The 22,032-nt window shown below is 40.9% G+C and overlaps 2 protein-coding genes across 2 annotated transcripts in view; one reads left to right on the top strand and one right to left on the bottom strand.

Moving 5' to 3' along the window:
• Positions 1-5,229, top strand: part of PDZD8 (PDZ domain containing 8) — a 72,226-nt gene extending 66,997 nt beyond the window's left edge. The window contains exon 7 of the mRNA XM_035896901.1: positions 2,080-5,229. Within this exon, the coding sequence (XP_035752794.1) occupies positions 2,080-4,277 (2,198 nt within the window). The 3' untranslated portion in view covers positions 4,278-5,229. The remainder of the gene's footprint in view (positions 1-2,079) is intronic.
• SLC18A2 (solute carrier family 18 member A2) overlaps positions 4,507-22,032 on the bottom strand; it is a 35,199-nt gene continuing 17,673 nt past the window's right edge. Inside the window, exons 9-17 of the mRNA XM_035896878.1 lie at positions 19,059-19,154; positions 15,566-15,644; positions 15,269-15,320; positions 14,759-14,822; positions 13,557-13,676; positions 12,841-12,974; positions 9,219-10,268; positions 8,122-8,221; positions 4,507-6,219 (exon numbers count right to left, since the gene is read on the bottom strand). Coding sequence (XP_035752771.1) covers positions 10,158-10,268; positions 12,841-12,974; positions 13,557-13,676; positions 14,759-14,822; positions 15,269-15,320; positions 15,566-15,644; positions 19,059-19,154 — 656 coding nt within the window. The 3' untranslated portion in view covers positions 4,507-6,219; positions 8,122-8,221; positions 9,219-10,157. The remainder of the gene's footprint in view (positions 6,220-8,121; positions 8,222-9,218; positions 10,269-12,840; positions 12,975-13,556; positions 13,677-14,758; positions 14,823-15,268; positions 15,321-15,565; positions 15,645-19,058; positions 19,155-22,032) is intronic.

Genomic DNA, 22,032 nt, shown 5'->3' with positions numbered 1-22,032 from the left:
AAAAAAGTTGAATAAACATTTGAATGTAAATATATTTTAACTGCTCTAATAGTGATGCTCTGAGGTTCTCTACTTAGTTTCTTCTAGTGATGTTGTAAAATGTGCTTAGTTTACAAAGAAAGCCATAACATTTTACATCCTAGGCCTGCATACTCAGCTTTGAACCTAAAGGTGCTAAATAGAGTATGGAACAAATTGTATAAACACATTTTTGACTAACAGAGTAATTGGGTGAAATATCGAAATGACCCAAGAAGATCTGCTGAGTATTCAATAGTATTGTATGATTTTGGTATCAGTTTTCATCAGTTCTGATATGTAGAAGCCATATTTGAAGACTGTGGCCAAATTGTAATGGGAGCAGATAAGTGCTGCATTGAGGCAAAAGGTTACCCTTGACTTTTGGGCGGGAGGGTGCTGTGTTTTGGTGTTTTTCTAACAAAGATTCTGTTGAAATCCCTGGGTGTTATGAAGTGGATTGATACTAGTTTATATTCTACAATTTTAAATTAGACCATGTCCAGACACAGCTTGAATACTTCTGTTTTATATGGACCCTGTCACCAACAGAGAGCTAGATCATAATCGTAAACCATAATCAGAAACTGATACTGGAAATCGTACCGCTTTAAACTTGAGCATTGGAGGGGACCTACAGAATATGACATTGGACAGAAGGACATATAAACCATTAACAAGAACAGTGGCTAATCAACTTAGTGGAAGGAGCAGATGAGAACCTGTTTATGATCATTAAGAAATAATGCAATGTTTTCTATTCTACTGCATGTTGTGGGACTAAATAAAACATTATGGAGTAGGAATCGTAAGTAGCTTAGTTCAAAGTTGTTGGGATTTGTATACTGTCCAGGAACTTATACAGACTAAAAAGGAGTAAGAATATCACTGTATATTAATAATATTTTAGAAATAAGTGTAGGTACCACTGATAACATGGAATGTAAATTGAAATCACTCTAGGGTAAAAATGGTAAAAGAAATTCTGTTAGGTTTATATTGTGAATTTGGAGATTATCTCCATCATGTTGTTGGTAGAGAAAGAAATGCAGAAAGAATTGCATCATTATGAACTATATACAGTATCCTGCATATCCCTGCATGTGACAGCACACACATTTCTTCTCCAAGCATTAACCATATAAATAAGAGGTAAAGTAATTTTATATTTGGTTCTACTGAGTCATTAAGATACTATAGAAGAGTTAGGGTGGTAAAATACTCAGGAGATAGAACTTCATACGCTTATGACATGAACTACTTAACCTCCTTGCCAGAACATTCATATTAATTTTTTTTTAAGTTTTTATTGGAGAGGTTTTACAGACCAGAGCTTAACCACTACAGTGAGTTATTGTGATTAGGTACTGTCTAAATCTCCAGTGATTTAAAAGGGTGTTGAGTTGCTTTGAACAGGCAGTTGATGATTGCTCTAGAACAAGGGAAGAGTCGTTGTTACATGATCCCCTGCATGACTTTATTTGAACTGTGTGCTCATTAAGATATTTTAGCTTTCACATAATTTGTTGTATCTTACCATAGGCTGGAGATACTGTGAAATGTCTCTGAAAGTTCTGACGAGGAAGCTGATTCAGTTCACTGTTCAGCCACACTGAGAATGTAGCATCACGCCTATATTTTGTTAATATATTGGAACTATTTTCTTTGTTAGCCTGCTTCTGTTTTAATTATAACTATGTTTAAAGATACTTATCTCTCTTGAACTGTTTGTTAAATGTCTGCTGCTGAAAAGTCCAAACTTAAAATAAGACCAAGGTTAAAAATGAACATTACTATATAAAATTACCGCCTTAACAACAAACAGCAAACTGGACTATTTATGTTAGTATCTTTTCCAGCTCCTGAATCAGTATATTTATGTGAATAAAATGGAAAGGATCCACCTGTTACGTTTCAATTAAGTTCTTCTGTCTTAATTTACTTCCTCTCTCAGTGAGCAACAGTACTATTAACACTATTAATGATATAAACACATTTGTCGAGTATTATTGGCCATTTAGATTGTTATTATAATTAACAATTTTTGTCTTTTTTTAATAGGTGTTAAAATTACATCAACTGTCCAAGTGTTGAAGCTTATTAGACAGGCTGGGGACAGAGTTTTAGTCTTCTATGAAAGGCCTGTTGGGTATAATCAGCATGGTTCGGCACTGCAGGATGGATTTGGACAATTGGAAGACACTGCTTTCTTGACACAGCCAGAAGATGACCAAGCTAGTTTATCAGCTGATGTTGATAACAGAGATTTTGATTCAGAATTTGAGGACTTAGCTTGTGAATCACCTGACCAAAAAGAAGATCTGCCAACAACTCCGAGTCCCAAACGTTCAGTAGTAATACTTGCTGCTAAACCACTTGGAACTATATCTCCGATTCTGAATCGAAAACTACATTTAGGTAGTTATCAGGCAACATCAAAAACACAACAGAAGGATGGAGCTAAAGTGGCAACACCCAAAACTATTGAGGGTTCAGATGCATCACAGCAATCAGGTAAACAATTGCAAGGATCCAGCACTAAGCCTCCTGTGCCACCTAGGCCACAAAGTAAGCCTCTCTTGCCTACTAGTGAAACTCAAAATCTGTTAGAAACTGGAGGGGTATCTTCTGAAAAAGCAGAGAGGCCACCTCCACCTACAAATAATGGAGATAAATGTACAGAGAAGGCAGTGAAGAATAACGATCAAATAGAAGACCCAATGGTACCAAAAGTAATAACAGCACCAAAACAAGATACGTCAAAAGATGGACTTTCTGAAAATGCACGTAGTTACAAAGATAGTGGAGATGATCATCAAACATGGGAATCACCAGAAATTCCTTATAAAATCCGGCAAGGCCGATGGCCAAGGACGAGAACATCCTCCTGTATATTTGAAGTAGAAGGATACCATAAGTACCTTAATGTTGCACTGTGGTGCAGAGACCCTTTCAAAGCAGGTGGTTTTATCTGCTTAGGATATGCAAGCATAAAACTTGAAGAAATTGCTTTAGATTGTATAGCTACATCTTCAATGGAATATATGAGAACATTTAAACTGGATGCTCCTACCCCCAAAGCGGCAGTCACCAGAACAGCATTGCGGAATTTGACAACCCATAAGGGATTCAATGAAAAATTTTGTTATGGCGATGTAACTTTACACTTCAAATATTTAAAAGAAGGTGAAATAGATGATTCAAACTTTCTCCTGGAGAAAGAAAGGGAATGTCACTTGGAAGAAGAAGCTCGTGCACTTCAGAAAGAGGATCCTTATTTGGGACAAATTGTTCTTACGGAGAACAAGCATAACTTTCAAGATACTCAGTTTCAGAATCCAACTTGGTGTGATTACTGCAAAAAGAAAGTATGGACTAAAGCGGCTTCCCAGTGCATGCTCTGTGCTTACGTTTGCCATAAAAAATGTCAAGAAAAATGTCTAACTGAGACACCCTTTTGTGTGGGAGCTGAAAAGCGACTTGATCGAACTGTGGGAGGTTGTAGAGCAGAAGGACAGGAAGCTCCCCAAGCTGCATCCTCTCGTGTTGATTCGGAATCTAAATCTGTTAACAGAACTACAGGTTTGACCAGGCATATCATCAATACAAGCACCCGGTTGTTAAACCTTCGGCAAGTCCCCAAAGCTCGCCTTTCTGAGCCAGGAACAGAGGTGGTAGAACCTTCGCCAAAGCACACACCAAACACTTCTGATAATGAAAGCAGTGATACTGAAATCAGTGGGCCAAGCAGTCCTTCAAAACGTGCAGCAGGTACTGGGATAAAGTTGGTCCGAAAGGAGGGTGGTCTAGATGACAGCGTCTTCATTGCTGTTAAAGAAATCGGACGTGATCTCTACAGAAGTTTACCCACAGAGGAGCGTTTTCAGAAATTAGAATTTATGTTGGATAAACTGCAGAATGAAATAGACCAGGAGCTGGAAAATAATAATTCACTCGTTAAAGAAGAAAAAGAGACAACCGACGCAAGGAAAAAAGCCTTGATATCTGCTGCCCTGGCTAAGTCAGGTGAAAGACTGCAGGCCCTTACGCTGCTGATGATCCACTACAGAGCAGGCATTGAGGATATAGAGTCTTTGGAGAACATGTCATTAGAGCGGCAGTCCAAAAGAGTGACTAAAGATTCAGAGGAACCCCATATGGCAGAAGAAATGGATAATGAAGATGTCAGTCTGACGGAAGCGCCAACATTCAACATCATATCAGAAGAACCAGTTGATCCACCTCAATCAGTAGACTGATATTTACATATTTAGGCTTTGAAGGAATGGACTAAAAGAATACTTTGCACTTAATTACACACACACACAAATTAAATTAAAACACTGGTATAATGTCCTGCTTCTGCACAGTTATTTGCCTGTGTAAGAGTACAGCTAATAATGGTTCTTCTCCAGCTACAGCACCATCATTTTGTTAAACTGGCTGGTTAAAACTACATTTTGAGGTTTATATTGGAAATTTATTTTTAATAACTTATTTTTATTTTTTCTAATTATGTAACCTTACCATTTCACATTACTGTATGTGGTGTCCTTAACGCATTACTTTCCCCCTCCACCTCCCCTTTTTTTTCTTTGAGCTAGTGTTTTCAACAGGAAACTGGCAGGATTTTCAAAATGTTTAGTTTCCATTGTATGATGAAAAAATTATAAGCTTGTTGCATGCCTAAGCTGATGACTGACACAGAAGTCACTGAGGGACCAGGCTTTAAAATGTTGATTACAGTTATTGTCTGTCTTCTAGGTAGTTGTGTATTTTTTGCCAAACATATCATGAAAGCAAACAAAAGGTCTTTCATTTTGTCTGTTATTAATATTTACTGAAGTTAACATGGCATATCATTTGTTTCCCATATTTTTGTTAAATACAAAAACTTTTCATAGTTTGTAATTAACATGAAATACAGTAATGCTATGCTAAAAAAAAGTCCTCCTTGGAACTTCTGGCTATTGTATCCTGGTTGAATAATGCTGCATATCAAACTACATACCAGTATCTAATAGTAATTACATTGGGAATATTTTTGAGATAAGAGGCTGGGTGCCTTCCAGAACAAAATTATATAATTAAGTGTTGTTATATTATCCGATAACCTGATAAAGGAAAATTGTTCTTAAGAGTTGGAGGTTTCATTGCATTCTATGAAAAAGCATGTAACAATGGTTTAAGCAATTCTAAAAAAAAAAAAAATATTTTGCAGACTTTATCTTATCATTTCAGAAAGCTTAAGGTACAGAATACTTTACAGAACAGCTAAATGTGTTCTTTCTCAACACTTTTGAGTAATCGTATAGTGGTAAGTTGCATTCAGCTTCTCAGACAGAAGAAACAGTCTGAACAGAAGGATCACTTTTGTCAGAAGAATGCCCTATACTGTATATAACATGTTTTATTTGAGTCAAAACGAGTCCAGTAGAGATGAGGAGGAATTTCAGCCAGCAGCTTTTGAAAAGAACTCTCTGGTCTTGTGCTACGTGTAAACCGTGGATCTTAGCATCGCCTGGCTAAGGCTGTTGTTCTTATTTATTTCCTGTAAACATGTCTTTGTTTCATCTTATGTGTATAGAAATGCCGTATAAAATATCATCTTTATTTTAGGTACTGTGTTAGGTACTGGTATCATTATCACTGGTAGCAGGAAAAAAAAAAAGAAGCCTTTGTGGAAATGGAGTTGAATCTAAGATGGAAAGCAATGCATTTAAGTTTTCAGGCCGTCTGTAATGTACCTCTCAATTAGATTTGCTTTTTGGTTTACTTTGTGATGGGCAAAATTAAGAAGCAATGGTTTTCACAGATGGAAAAGCGTACTTGTACTTCTAAACAAAATGGTTACTTCCACGCATGCAACTACTTGCACTTTTTTGTGAGTTCTGGGCAGTTGATACTTATTTAGTTGATGTATGGAAAACACTATCCATGCTAAAACAGGCATGTGACACACTTTGGAAATTAAGCTTCAGCAGATAATCGCACAAAATTAGCTTCCCTTATTGACTAAAAGTTATTTAACCTATACTTGCTTGAGATGCGTATTAAGACTTCCCCACTCCATTTTCTCAGCGGCTTACCATTGGTGGTGATCTGCTTTCAATCTCCATCAGGGTTTGCTCTTACGGACTACTGTAGAGGTTTTCAAATATATCCAAGTACTTCACTTAAACCCTGGTACACATGAAGGAGCTGTGAAAACAATGCAAAGACCGATTTAAAAAATGCATTCAAGGTTTGAAATTGACTTGTGTAATACAGTGGGTAAGAAAAGCTGGATATAGTTTTCCTCGTATAGTATTGCTAATGATGACTGTAAGAGATAAATTAAATGTAGTGCAATATTTTTAAATATACTGAATGGGAAAAGGGCAAAATAGTTGTATTTTAGTGATAAGAAGGAAAACAAATTCCTATCTGACATTAATTACAATAAACGGTGAATCTCAAGGGGAAAACTGTAATACTACATTCCTGATGTAATCTTTGCTTCATGCTTGACTGTAAATAGCTGAAAATAAAGAATACCACAGAAAACAAGAATATCTGGACTTAATGGTATCTGAATAGGTGGCAGCTACACACATTTGCAGATCTGCCTAATATGATTTTGTTGGCTATTATTTTATCATGAGAATAAGCTTTAATAAAATAGTTTTGCTAAATTATCAACTTCTTTGCATTGTGTTAGTATTTTTTAAACATTTGCATTGCAGTAGTTTATAATCTAGAGCCACTACTTAAAGAAAAGATCTTTGGGAGAAAACCACAAATTTTGCATTAAATAAAATTGGATTAATTGGGCTTTTATGTAATTTTCTATTTGGAGATGCGTTTATTTTTATTCTACATAGTTTTATAGCAGTTGTAGATTTCTTTCAAATGGGTGATTCCAGTTGATTCTTTGTGTAGCTGGATAATCTTACAAAATGCTAAGGATGTTTGTGGTTTGGCTTTTTTTTTTTTAAGACCTCCAAGCACTGTTCACATAATATTGCCATTCAATTATTGGTGATAATGGCCACGGCTGGAGTTACATTAGGGGAAAATCGTCCAAGAAAAATTACTCTGACCTGCCCTGCCCTTCAGAAAATGTTAATGGATACCAAACAAATCCCTACTGGTTTGCTGGCTCATTTTATCTCATCAGTTTTTCCTTATAATTCCTTATTCTTGGGGGGTTTTCCCTCAGATTTGAAATAAAACATGCATGGAAGTTTACAGCTACAGGGGAGGACTAAGCCGTAGGAGCAAGTTAACTAAGTGGCTTCAGCACACTTAGTGACACAGATAAAAATACACAAAATATGAAGGAACCCCAATTTTTTTTTGTGCATTTTCTGTGATTAAAACTACTTCCTGACTGTCAGCAAAAAGGGTTTAGATTTTCTGTGCCGTGGAGGAACAACTGCTAGATGTATCTTTCTGGGGGTTTTTTGGGGGGGGTGAAGGGAGGAAAGGTGGCGTAGAGAGCCCAAGCACAGGTGCCTGCATGGCACTTAGCTCGGTCCTCCCCTGCCTTCTGGTGGTCCAGGAGCGGAGCCAGAGCCCCAGGAGCCAGGCTGAGCGCTGTGGCTCTGCTGTGCGAACCAGAGGGAGATGCTGGTCTGTAAGGCCCCAGCAGAAACCCAGCTCCATCTGCAGAAGAGGAATGTGATCGATTAATTCATCTGTCCTTGGGCCTCCTTCTCATACTCATTTTGCGTTGCATTGGACGTGAACTCTTCCTTAAATTTGATCTGCTCAAAAGTACAAAGCCAAGCCATGAAGTAAGCCATTTTGTGCCCCCCCACTTTTTTTTTTTAATGTATAAGTTGCTATGTTTCCATTACTCTTACACTTGTGAATTTAAGCAATGCCTTGGTTAATCACCTGGCAAATAAATGAGCATGTTATTTGATAATTTAGAATTCTGACATTGGTATGTTATTTTCAAATTTAATTGGATTAATAATTTGATGTTGACCAAAAGAGTTGAGTGAAGTTAAGTAAAATAACTGCTCTTGGGGCAAAGTTTCAAGTATCCAAATGATCTACAACATTAAAATGTGAACCTAATGTAGATAATCATAGATATGCACAACCGTCACTTACTCCGTGGCAGTGAAGTACTTGACATACTGCAGGATCTTGGGTTTTGCTGTGTTACTGTCGGTCCCCGGATGCCTCTTGGCTTTGAAGGAAGGATTTCCATCTGTTATATATTCAAAAGAACGCAACAGAAAAGAGACCACTATACAGTCTGTAAGTGGATTTTCCCAGTCAACCGTAGGATGATACTGCTTGGTGTTTCACATCGCTCAAGCCAATCTTACAATGTTTCCTCTTTGCCCTTACTTAAAACACCCCGTCCTGACAGCATATACCAGCGTGGGGCCTGGTACTGCACCTTTTGGCCTTCTCTGATATGTCCCCAAAATTAAATCTCAGACCAGCAGCCACATAACTGCCTGGTTTTGGAAGCATCGCGGTTACCTAAACAAGTTGTATTTATTTATGGTCTGCAGTGAAAATTGTCTTCAATTACAAATGGACTGGAACTGAGAAATGCATTCCCATGACCTGAAATGCTTGTTGAGTTTTTCCCCCCTAGCATACAGTAAACCACAATGCATAAGGCAAATCATGAGGGGGATTCTTTATTATTATTATTTTACCTTATTACAATAGATCATGGACTTCTTCTAGACAACTTTATTTTAATGCGGTCTGAATGCATAATTATTGACAAAGCAGTACTTGAAGTTTGATCCACTATATTTTCCGTATTTTCTGACCATAGTATATACACTTTACAAAACTATATGTAAACATAGTATCTATGCTGTAGTACATAAAACATCTGCAGTTGCATGAAAGAAGGCACATAAAGATTTTAATTGTACAAATGAAAAGATACACCGTGGTTGATAAGGACATTGGGATTGTTTTAAACCGCTTTCTTTAAAAGCCTGATTTTTCTCAGTGCAGGTAAGGGCTGCCTAGTACAGTGCTTTTCCTGTACGAGACTGTGCCCCCAGATGTTAAGAGATCTTGGCAACAAACCGGTCTTTTTCTTTTTTCCATTATTGTTCGCAAAGTGCATATTTTAGCATAATTTTTGAAAAAAAAAATATTCAATTTCTAGATGCATATGTAAATGCACGTAAAGCCAGGGGCTTTTGTTTGAACTGCTTAAGTTATCGGCTTACTTTCAGTACGTGCGAAGACTAAATACTGTCATACTGCAGCTTTTCTTAACCAGTCAAGATGCACCTAAAAGAAAGCCGAGATGCGTTAAAAATAAAAGGTTCAAAAGCCAGGTCTATAAGAAGTATCTTCATGTTGGTTCTATTCCCTCTAAGGGCAAGGAGCAGTGCACATCCACACCTGCTTGTTCACCTGGTGTTCTGTGGCTGTTTGCGTGCTTTGTGTTCCGCAGCTGGCTGGCTAATGAGCACGTCGTTAAATAGTGCTAACTAACAGCAGTACACTCATCTGTCCAAAATACTGCTTTTCCCACCATTCCGTGAGTGGTTCAGGTAGAGCTCATTTCTGAAATTGGCAAAGAAGTGGTGCCTTTTATTTTACTAATGCGTGATCTAAAGTTGATCAAAAAAAGTCATAGCCGCATCTACAGTCTGAATTCCAGCCTTCAGCTCCTCCCAATGTACTTACAAGGGTTACAGTTTAAAAGGATGTAAATCAGATGGGTTTTCTTTGAGCTTTGCTTTTTTTAATCCTTCCAATGAGGTAAGGCAGACCCAAGCTCTAGCGAGTAAGTTACGGCTCCAAACAAAACATGAAACATTGTGTGTTGATGTGTTGACTTGAAAAAGCAAATAGTTAAAATTCACATGTTTATACAGATTTATACTACACATTTAATCAAAAATATAGTGTAATATTCAAGAAAATTAAATACACAAAATAAAGATTAACACTATACAAATCCTCTGTAAAAGCTGGTCCCCCCCTTATAAGGCGGTTAGCAGTCTGCTTGATAACCATGGGCAATGAAGAGTACACCTTTGCTTTTTTGACCATTTCACTATTAAATGTACAGTGCAACTGAAACCTATTTCTGGATGAGATGTTTCGCATGAAACACTGCATTTTGTACACTGAAATACATTATATGGCTTTTCATGTTATTCATCGCTTTCATACTCCTCCTCTTCATCCCCTATGGGGTAGGACTGGATGTTGTTCTGGGTATACATTTTTGTTTTCACAGGACAGTTGTGATCCATGAGTATCGCCTGGAAGAAAACAGAGCATGCACATCAGCGTTGCTGACCCCCCCCCCCCGGCAGCCCTCCAGCTGCAGCCGCCCGGGGGGTTCACCCCTCCTCCCTTAAAGCGGAACCCAAACTGCTTTCAGTTAAGGGTAAATCAAGTCCATAGGTCTGTGTGATGGGGAGCTTGGCCCTAAAGGCAGCACCAGCCAATTTCTGTTACCTCTCTGGAACCAGTAGTTCAGCCCATGTAGTATATCGCAATACCTCCACCTGCTCTCCAGTTGCAGTAACTTACCTCTCCTATATGTAATCTCCATCTGTTAAAAGCTGGATGAAGGAACAAGAGGAGCCGTACTGCCCCAAACCAAGCCTCCTGTACCAGCTTTGCTTTTCCCACCCCGTGCCGTGGAGCTCCAGAACTGCATAACCGGGCTCTGCGGAGCGACGTTACCCCTGTGCCAAGCTAAAAGCGATCATCGTAGTTAGGGGCCAGCCACAGGGTTACATCCTTCAGGATGAATTTTTCCTAGGACAATCCAAGTATTGAGAGCAGTTGTGTAGTGAATCTCATGGTGAGTGGGATTGTTTGGGTTTTAATTAGTTATGCAAAGGGCACAAAGTAGGGACCCTCCTTTCGACTCTTCAATACCAAAAAACCCAGCACGTCACTTCACTGACACAAGCCACAGTGGGGGGACAGGAGGCCCTTTGCATTTAAAGGTATGGTGGCGGGGCAGACACCGGAAGGTGTTTAAGCTGTGGGGAGAGATCCTGTCCCTCCAGCGATTGCCATGTTACACCTGAAGCCCTGTCAGTGACCAGGGAAGCATACGATAAACTTCTGATCTCTGCCAGACAACAGCCAGCAGGCTTTTGCTTTTTTTTTTTTCCCTTTCTGTTCCCCAGCCTTAGTGTGTAAAAAAGCCCCAGCACAGTCTGCAAAGGTCATGACAAGGGATTAACTGGAATATCTGGGATTCTGATGTCCAAATATGTGCAAAATGAAAGGTCTCTGGCCTCACGTACACCACTATTTCAGCAAGATTCATTTTTCCACCTTCTGTTCTGTTCATGCCAGTTCAAAGCGTGAGCAGCATACGCAGCAGGTTCTGTTCTTACCTTGCAGAGATGCAGCACTGCACAGGAAGACCATGGCCATACAAAATTACATTTTCTTTTCACCCAAATAAACAATTAGCAATGACATTTTATGCCCAAGACAACCTTGTTCAGCATGAGCAAGGATGAAGTGCTGGGTGGGCTAGACCTACAGCTGGTGACAGATGTTGCAGCAAAGATTGGGCCTTGCTTTCCAGGACTTTCCCAGCCCTGGAATCACAAAAGGGATTGCACTGCCTGTAATTCCTTTGGGAGCTTCCCATCGTCTTGATGAGCAGAGGAAACCTAATGCACACAGCAACGGATCCCCTCCTGCAGTAAGAGGGGTTTTGAACCTGAGCCAGTACACATCTATAGCAACAGTGAGTCTTGCAACAGGAGAGTGGGGGAGCAGAAAAAGGACATTATATGAAAGGGCAAACTGAGGTACAGAAATGGGAAATGAAGGGAGAAGGGAGAACGGTATAGGAGGGGAAGTGAAGGAGAAGGACTACCAAAAGCAAAGCAGGAATTTTGGGGGGGGGGGGGGGGGGGGAGCGGGCAGAGCAGAATGTGGCAGTCTAGGCTAACAGTGAGCACTAGGAGGGAAGGAGGGAAACATTCCTGCGGGCAAATTCGTGGGTGTCCTGGGGCAGAACCCATGGAATAAGCAGAGGAGCTCCTCACTCCAGCTACTGTGGAAAGTAGACTTTTACAAGGACTCAGAGAACAAATGTGAATGTTAATGGGGAAAACAGTCTGTAAAAGACTGTTAATTGCAGTCACGCTGGACTTGGGTCTTTTAGCCCCTCATTTTAGGGATGTGTCAGAACACATTCGCTTGCGCCAAGACTTGTCCCTAGACACCCACCGTGGGTCACAGGGGACAGGCTGATTTGGCCGGGCATCATTCTTCTTACCCACCACAGAGTGGCTGGGGAGCACTGACTGCTCTGTAAAATTAAGTTACATTAGAAAAGAAAGAGTCAGAGTAAGCCTGTGGTGGATACAGGATAAGAGAAGCCGTTGCTTTGCAAGGGCAGGTGATCTGAACGGAGGAACAAGGACGATGAAAAAATATGCAATATATACTGTAGAAGACCATGAAGAAACCAGGCACGCAAAGGAATGGTATGCATTAAGTGAGTACTTGGTCAATACATTTCTGGCACTTAGGGGAAAACAAAAATACCTTTTATACTGACTCCACCACAGCATGTGCTCTTGCAGATGAATGTCTGCTGGACCCTCTTTTGTGATAGTCAGATGTGTGACTTTGAAACATGTAACTAACAGAAAGCCTTTATTTACACATCTTGGACATACAAAGAAGGGGGAGATCATTCCAAAGGTGAATGCATGAGGGTGAAATAAAATGTGCTGGTCCTGTTTTGGGGAAGTTAGAGGCAAAGATGCAGAAATAAGTTCTTGTTGGCTTCCTTTACAAAAAAAAAAAAAAGCCAAAATCAAAAGAAAGCAAGCACGTTATGCTTACCATTTTCTCCTCTTTGGCAGGTGGACTTCGAAGGAAAAAGCACAGAGGAGCGAAGAGGATATCCACAATCCCTATAATTGTCATGAGCCATGGAAATCCAATGGCCTTTGCAATGGCACCACCAGCAGACGGACCTTGTATAAATAAAAACCTTTTTCTGAATACTGCTCAGACATAAAATTTGCAGCAGTCACTTTAAACAACAGTAATTTTATATACAAAACTCCCACTTTGCAAATTGATTTGAGGAATGTAAATGCATGTTTGTAATTACAACATAAACCTTTTCTGGCTCCATAATCCACATTCACTGAAGAAATCAGAGATGCTCCTAGGGGCTCCCGGGGCACCTGTATCAAGCACTCAAGGAGGCAGGGGTTCAGTGGGGAGTTATTCTCCTCGCAAACTATTAGGAGCACAGCTGTGCTCTTACTTTTAAGTGTGGCAAGACGTATTTCCTAGGGATATCGTATTTGCATTCAGTGCCTGCTGCCTTCAAGCCTCTTACAGGTAATGAAGCTGAGCACGGCATCGCAGCAGAGGAGGGAAACAGGCCAAACACAGTTCCGCGCGTCCTTTCCCTCTGCTTCTGATTTCTGGTAAAAATAACCAACCCCACTCATAAAGCCTACGAGTGCCACCGGGATTCACACCTACCATCGCAGCGTATTTCTCTTAATCGTCAGGCATTATAGGCAGGGAAAGGCCGGACTTACCTATGGCAAAGCCCATGCAAAAGGCAACATCTGCTATTGCGTACACGCTGCCATAGACTGACACATGACGCAGATCTACGAGGTAGCCCATAATTGGCATCATGGACGAGTCCACCATTCCTGGTCATGAGGGAGGGAAACACATTTCAGGAAAAGTCTGCTTTTTTTTTTTTTAAAAAAAATTCTAATGTCTTAGCAAACTGTGCTAAAAAGGGATACAAAAGTAACTAAAAGGATGCTGATTCTTAAGTAAGCAAAAGATTTGTGTTAAAATAGACTGTATTATCCATGCTTATTAAGGTCTTTACTGTGTCTGAGGTCACATATGGACATGTATAGATGTGTACATGTGACACTTGCCAGAGGAAAAGAGAGATGCAAGCTTAGAGCGTGTCAACCGCTTCCCAGTAACTGTCCATGCAACAGCTCCTATCTCACATTACCAGCCAAACACCTTCCATTAAGGGAAAATTATTTTGTATGAACTTGTGCTTACTGTAGACCTAAAAGGGTGCATTAGCCTCCAGTCAATCAAAAGTATTACAGTGATTTTAACAGGTCTGTTGAGCCACACTTTCACTGCTAGCAAGAAACAGCCCAAGACAGCTGACAAAACTGCAGAGATACTGGAGATTTGTAGTTGTACCTGAAACTTCTTTCCTAACTACACATCCCTCATGGGTGAAGATGCCCCAGAACATTTGCTGACCAGCCAAGCACTAAAATCCAAGCCATGGTCCCCACTCTGGCTTGACCGCATGGTCCAGCACAAGCAAAGTTCACACATATCACTTGAAAAAGGGTACATGTGTGTGTGTGGGCTTGGGCACTCCTATCGATGAACAAAAAATTCAGCCTGTTTTTTCTTTTTTCTGTGAACAACAGGGAAGACTGGGGTTTGGGCAGTGCATTGCTTTATTCCTGAAAACAAGGTATAAATTCATGGACAGTTTGAAAGGTCTGTTTAGGTTGATGGAGCAATTCTGGACAGACTTCAGAATCCAACTTGTTTAAGAGCAGCCCAGTTCAAACTGCCTGAGCACTGTCTTTTAATCCTTCTTGCTCTACTCACCAGCCTGGGCACAGCTTAGGCTTCACTACTGTCAAATCAGAACAGCAACAAAACTAATTTTCCACGTAACTTCATAAAAAATAATTTTTATAACAAACAGACTGGAAGAAGTCACTGAAATTTTCCTTACCAATGGCAAATCCAACTCCAAAATTTGGTGCTATGAGCCCATAAATATTTTTAGCAAACGGTACCTATAAATGAAATTTCAGGCAGTTAATTAAGTCACACTGCACATGTTAATGAGGTTAGTTTTCTTTTTCTAAGATAAATTCTCAGAGTAGTTACTGGCACGCTTGGTGCAGATGTGCAAGTTGGAGTTTGGTCCTTGCTCTGGGCTACTGTTTCAGAAAACTGTGCCATTAAACCACTGAAACACTTACTGTTACGAGCAACTGCTGAGTGACGGCTCAAAAAAAGGATCATCCTCCTCCTTTCAGAGCCAGCCCTCCTTCAAAACAATTGAAGCACTGAAATTTGAAAGCACTCTAAACTCTGATCTGGGACCTATTAACTACACATTGTTTAATGATGTATCATAAAGCAGAAACTTCAACAAAATCTCATGGGGAAAGCACATACTTGAAGATGCACACACAAACATTTAGATGGTTTGAAAGATATGAGATCTTCTACTTACGCATAAAATACTTATTCCCACGATTAGCATCCCGAGTAAAGCACAAAGCCACCTATCAAAGAGGAAACATCACTCAGAGATCGGTGATACCGAGATGTAAGAGCCAATCTTACACATTTCAAAGTCATGTCTGAAGTGCCGAGTTACACAACCAAAGTAGCAACATGTCCAAAAAGCGGTTTTGCTACTATAGAACAAACTTTCATAATTTCCACTATCAATAAACTGCCCTGGGAAACACTGGAAATGGTACATGAACAGACTGCAATATCATTGGTATTTTTAAATTAAGCATACCTTCCCATTTTGTGTGCAAGTATCCCAAAAAGATTAGTCCCAATGAGATAAGAGACACTAGCTGGAAGAAAAGCAACACCTGAAAAATATGAATGAGATGTTTTATCAGCAAGGATTTTAGTGAAGTGTTAGGAGAAACTAATAAATTCCAGACAGTGCAATTTTGATCTGAACACATCTAAGAGTCTTTGTGCATAGCCCAAAAAATCAAATATCCGTTTTGTTGCAGCCTTCTCGTGAAATCTAAGGACATCATCTATGAGGCGCAGGAGTGATGTGATGCCTTTGAAAAGAGTTTTTCAGCATCGGCTACAAGAACTGGTATGGGAGAGGGGATGGAACAACAAAGAGCCAGAAGCTTATATCTAACTCAAATAAGCTTTGGGATGGGTCAAGAAAAGCAACTCTTTCGTGGTTGCATGGCTTATGGAGCATATGCTCAGCACATGCAGCAAGCCCAGAACTGTCAGGGGTGGGCGAATCCCTCCCTGGAGGGTTGCTGCTGTGGCTGCAGGGCCCTCCATGCCTGCGAGCGCTGCGAGGCCTCGCATTACAGGAGAGTCTGTAATGCCACAATATGGTCCTTGGTCAAGCAGCAACTGAAGCCAAGCATATATCAATAATGCAAAGATGAAGAAACCTTAAAATGGTGGTGTTGAAATTATTTAGCCAATATATTTACAGTAAAAGTTAGTTTTCTAAAAAAAAATAAATAAATCAGGTATTGGTTTAAATTTAAAAAACTAATACTCTGTAATGACTTGCAGATGAGGGCACCCAAGTAAATCCCTTCTGACCCTGATGGGAGGGTACCTGGACCCTCCCATCATCCCCACATCCACTTGGAAAAACATATGTTGGGACCAGCAACTTTTTCTAGTCCTGAGGTTTCCACAGCAGCGGCTCTAGCTGGAGAAGTTGCTGGCTGCATGGTGGCCAGGAATATCCCTGGTTTAAAAGCCAGTTACAGTCTGTACTTGTGGATTCATCCTCTCCCTGCACGTAAGCTGCAGGGCAGGAGCCTGCGGGGAAATGTCAAAGGCAGAAATGCTAACGGAGAGCACGGTGTGCCATTGCCTCGGCTGCCGGGAGAGCACCCGGGGGCACGATGCAGGGCTGCGAGAGAGCTAGGACTGCCTTTGAGGAGAAGACATTGTATGAAAAATATCCGAGAGGCAGGGGAAGGGAACGGCTGTGCTTAATGCTGGATCCTCATGGCATGGAGTTGAATGGGTCTTGGAAGAAATAAGACACAGTATTTTTCTGTTGTTCCTGTTATATGTTGCATCTTCTTAAGAAAAAAGGAACTGGAAAACCTGACAGAACCAGGAAAGTCTGACAAATTAGCACATGCTACCACAAGCCTTCCATTTGGTCATTGTTAAATTGAATAATTCAGATTTAGAAAGGAGCCGTGACATTATGGTACACAGTCAGTCCATTTCCTTTAAGTGTACATGCTCCTCATCTTTCACCAAGGCAACAAAGATTTTCTCATTTCCTGCCTATCCATCTTCCTTCCTATCTCGCTGATATTCATAAGAAAAAAAAAATAGAGGTAATTTTTAGCCCTGCAATATCCTGTGATTAAAATCCTTGTGGGTTACAATGGTGATGCTGGGGAAACATTTTCACCTGTATAACCGCAGCTGCTTCGGTACAGCTTGGAGCTATCTTTTTATACCAAATGGTCACTTATAGCAGACCTTGACAACTGTAAAAAAAAAAATAAATACTGCAAAGGCTTGTTAAGTAAGACTTGCAGGTTGGCATGTAAGCTGTGGTATACTGAAGCAGAACCATAATATTCTACATAAGCTTTATGCACAGTAACATTAATTGATCAAATCAAGGTTTTTATACTTCTTCAGATCATGCTTTAAACAGCTGGATCTCCAAATTGCATAAGATTAATAATTTGCTTAAAATCCTGCAGTTCAAGATACAATTTAAGAGGCTTAAAAACTTTAATTAATGCTGTCAAATCAGACAACACGTAATGGAGTCAATTACTTATATCATAAAGGGGTAAAATTAGTCTTAATTTAAAATGGATACTTCCCTTCTAGGAACGGCTATTCAGCCAAGAGATCTGTAAACCTCATTTCCGTTGCACCGGTGATATGGAACTCTAGTGAGGGAGGTAGATAAGCAATCTTTCTTTTTCTTTGCGAGGTTTAAAATATCTGCGTTGGTGCGCTAGGTCTGCTACATTAGAGGCCAGCAGTCGTTACCATGTCCAGCAGCACATTAAGCACTGCTAGCTGTGGCCACCCTGGATCTGGGTTTGCATTAGTAAGAAGTAGGGTTTGTGCTTTCTCTATGGCATGGGAACACCTACATTAAGACAGAGTATTACAGATATTAGTTGAATGCTAGCTGAACACCATTTTCATGAAGAATTTTCTTTTTCTTTCAAATGCCATATATTGATACTAAAAAAATACCCTAATGAAATGACATGACACAGAACACTAGTTAACATTATCAAATATAAGTTGTGCTTGTAAGGGCAACTTTTTCCTACAGACTATTAAAACAGCAAACATCAGTCAGATCAATACAGAGGACCAGCACTACATGTTGCGATACGTGACAGCCAGGCACCCTCCACCCAAGACGATGCACATCAACCTCCTGCACACAGCTCAACACTCACTGGAATTCAGTCCAGTTTTCTTTCTTTTTTTTCCCTTGTTCATCTCAAAGAGAAAGTAACTGCCCCAGTTTTACTCTCTAGTCTAGCCTGATACATGGGACAGATTCCCAGTTTGCCTGTGGACACTGGTTTCCCAGGACTGTGTTACAGGTTATAAGGTGGTCCAAGTTGGGGGTCTCCCATTGCTTTCTGTTGAAAGGGATGACTAAGTAACCACCGAAAGGGTGTCAGATCTATCACATTCAAGGGGAAATGCTCCTCGTGTCCTTGGTGGCTACCTTTTCAGTAAAGTCCATCCCTCTTCCACACATTGCCAGGAGTAGCCCTGGGAGGAGCACGTGTTGGCATGGGCATGCTCTGCACCAAACACTGTGCACCTGCTGCAGGTTTCTGTGGCTGCCTGCTCCTGGCAATTCAAACTGGGAACTGAGGAAGGATTCCCTCTGGGAAAAACCCCAAACAAATTGTCTTGCCCTGCTGGGCTGGCTCTGTGGCTCCCAGGGCATCTTGCAGCTGCCCCCAGCACCACTCGCTGCCAGATGCGCTGCGGGGGCTCCCAAAGGAGCCGGGACAAGCACAGTGCCATGGCTGCCTGCATCTATTTCTCCTTGCAATGTGAGTGTTTCCCCTTACAGCAGCCTCTATTGCAATAACATCAATCCCCTACCTATTTTTCTTGCAGACCAGTGTTCTCAAATGTGCAGGTATAACATTGACAATTTAAAGGTAGTGAAAACTACCCTGAGGCATATAAGGAGACCATCATTAACAGGACCAGAACCGAGACAGTCATTAGATAAAATATAGAGATACAAATAATATACTGTACTTTACCAAGCTGCCATTTTTTTGAACACATGGTCTCCATCATCCAGATGGGTAAAGCTGGTTCAAGCATAGCAATAGCCATGTTTGCAAAGCAGATTGATCCTTAGAGAAAGAAGGAGAGGAAAAAAAAAAGTAGTAGTAATTATTTCTTTTGACTATGAACAAAAAGTCCTGCAAAGAATGGATGCATCAGTTGTTGATTAATGTTAAATAGAACAGAACATAAAATCACTGAAGACTAACTTTTTTATGTATTTCTATTCTCCTAGAAATTCTACAATAAAGGTTAAGCTATTTTCATAATGTGAAAGTTTGCAGTGAGCTTGATGACATTTAGAAAGTTCATGAGGTCTGACTGTTGTACAAATGATTAGTTAAAACTACAATCTTTTGGTCTTTTTCTAGTCTCCTGGGGCAAAACTGGAGCCCCGTTGTGTAAGAGGCCCAGGCTCTGACCCCGTGCCTCCGTCACCTGAGAATGACTATGATAATATGTGAAGGTCTTGATCCTAAAAATACCAAGAGACAACCACAGAGATGTCTACCCCCTACAAAAGGGAATTTTGTGTCGAGATCCTATAGCTAGCAGCCAGTAAGTCCGTGCAGCAAAGCACGGGTCTGGCTCAGCTTGCCCAGCCCTATGAATTTCAAATGCTTCCAGATCTCTTTTGAATTTCTGGACCTTTAGTCACCCAGACGTAAAGGATAACGAGCAGTGGAAGTGCTGATTCAGGCTTGCCCGCCGGCTCGGCTCTGCCCTACGCCACCGCCTGCAGATCCAGACTCCAGCGGGTTTGTGTCAAGTTCATCTATCCTCAGTAGTGCACTTCGGCCTTCATGCAGGGATTATTAAACCCCATGGTATTTCTTTGGATTCGGGATGCCTTTCCCACTTACTCAAAAAAACCCAAGGCAAAGCCTAATGCAGGGCAACGGGAAACGTCCCGTCTGCTAATCCCTTACAAAATTACTTTCAAGGGAGTTTGGAAGTCACTAGAAGTGACAACCTCAAACTTGTGTTCCCACTTTTCTTCCTAATATTTATAATCTCTGAAATGTAGAAAAATACTGTAGACTCTTACAGTCATTTGACATCTAAATTTTACTTTTTTTTTTTTTAAAAAAAAAAAAGGCTTAATTTGTCTGAGGTCAGAGAAACATTATTTCTCCTGGAACAAGTTCCTCATCATACAGTTCAAAACCAAATGAGCACTGATGTCATTCTTTGCTCAAACCTGTCAGAATATATTAGACTCTGTATCCACAATCTAAAATGAACTTGCAAGCTAGCTGGCTCACTCCCTTCCCGGGGCAAGGAGCAACAGTTCAGCACTGCTTTCCCCTGAAGACGAAAGCTTACATCTGAAGCTAACTTTCCACTCTGCTGCAAGCTCCCGCTAGCTTGTGGTGTCTGTAAGGAGCCCCAGTTGAACCCCTTGGGGCTGCCCTCTCCTGAGCCAAAATCAGCCTTGCTCAAGCGGCTTCCTTGATGCTGGAAAGACATTTCAGGCCACACAAAGAGCAGAAGCGGGGCCATTCTAACAGAGATGGCTTAAATAGCAAAGGTCTTATTCTACTCGTAACAAACTTCACAAATAAATGAGAAACAGGAGTGCATGCATGTGCGTGTTGCATCTACTTCTTGTTAGGTCAGGAAGCACCACCAGAGCTTACTAAAATACTTGGGTACCTGGTGACAAAGGTGCTTCAGATCTTTGGGATGTACCCAAGAGACAATTGAGAGCCTGAGGTGGCACTCTGCAAACTCAGGGCAAAGTCCAGTAAAGACTGTGCTACCTTAGCAAAGCTTCCCCAAAAGAAGATAAAATATTTTTTTCCTCCATCTTGCATGGACCTTGCCTCTCTTTAGAGGGCCATGTCTCAAAGACATAAATCCTACGTTGTTTCTTGTTTAAGTTAGATTAAACATCCTCCATTGTCCAGAAGGCGTGAAATTGCAACCTTCCATCTGGATCCACAGCTAAGGACCCGCTCAGCTTTTGGCAGAGTGCCAGAGACACTGTGAAAAAGCAGGTACCCAGTGAAAAGCTGCTGCACGCTTTCTCAAGAACCCACGTGCTCATGATGATATCTGCCTGAACTCTGTTTTTTGGATCTGATAGTTTAAACTAACTTGTCTGTCAATGCAGCTTTTGTCAGCCAGTAGCACCTAACATTTCCTTAATCCCTGTCAGTGAGGTCTGGCTGTGAGAATGACATTGACTTCATTCTCTGAGCTCCTACCAGCAGTGACAAAAGCATCAGCAATATTTCTTTTGCCTGGGTCAGCGAGTACTGATGGCACTGACTTCGAAGCATTGCCTCTGACACAATCCGCATAGGGAGCAGAGTCTCTGTTTGCTCACATTTCCTTTGTCCTGCACAGATTTGCACCTGAGCTTGCCGTATCACCTGGTCCTGCCTCTCTGATGCCCACATCTTTGTGACCTCCCCACCAGGACTGGTGAGCAGCTGGTCAGCACGAACGCCCATGGCGCATCCTGCCACAGCTATTCCTCCAGGCAGCCGGGCTGGCTGGAGGGACTGCGATGCACAGCGGGCAAATAAGAGCACTGGCCTCCTGGCTGTTCTGGCTGTCAACTTTTTTAACTCATAGGCAGTATTGTGCTATACAGAAGCCAAACTGGTCAGAAGGTGCTTGTACTTTGAGAATACAAAGTCATAACTCAAGTGTATGACATATGCTCAGGAGATCAAATCTGCATTTATACCATGAAATTAGTGTACCTATATCGACAGCACAAGAAACACTTAAACTGTTAGTCCATTTGCAGCGTGCCTAAAATGGCCCTGGCTTTTCTTGTGGTTAACAAGTCAGCCCACTAGAGACACAGTCAGTTTTTTAATGAGGTCATTACCTGGCTTAAAAGCCATTCAAAACCTCTAATCTCCCTGAGCAGTGCAAACCCAAAGGGACTTTTAACCTTCTCCTCTCTAATCATTGTATCTGAACATCATA

The sequence above is a fragment of the Egretta garzetta genome, unplaced genomic scaffold (genome assembly GCF_000687185.1).
Source record: "Egretta garzetta isolate BGI_Z169 unplaced genomic scaffold, ASM68718v1 scaffold486, whole genome shotgun sequence".
NCBI lineage: Eukaryota > Metazoa > Chordata > Aves > Pelecaniformes > Ardeidae > Egretta > Egretta garzetta.
This window is presented reverse-complemented; position numbering and strand designations above follow the sequence as displayed.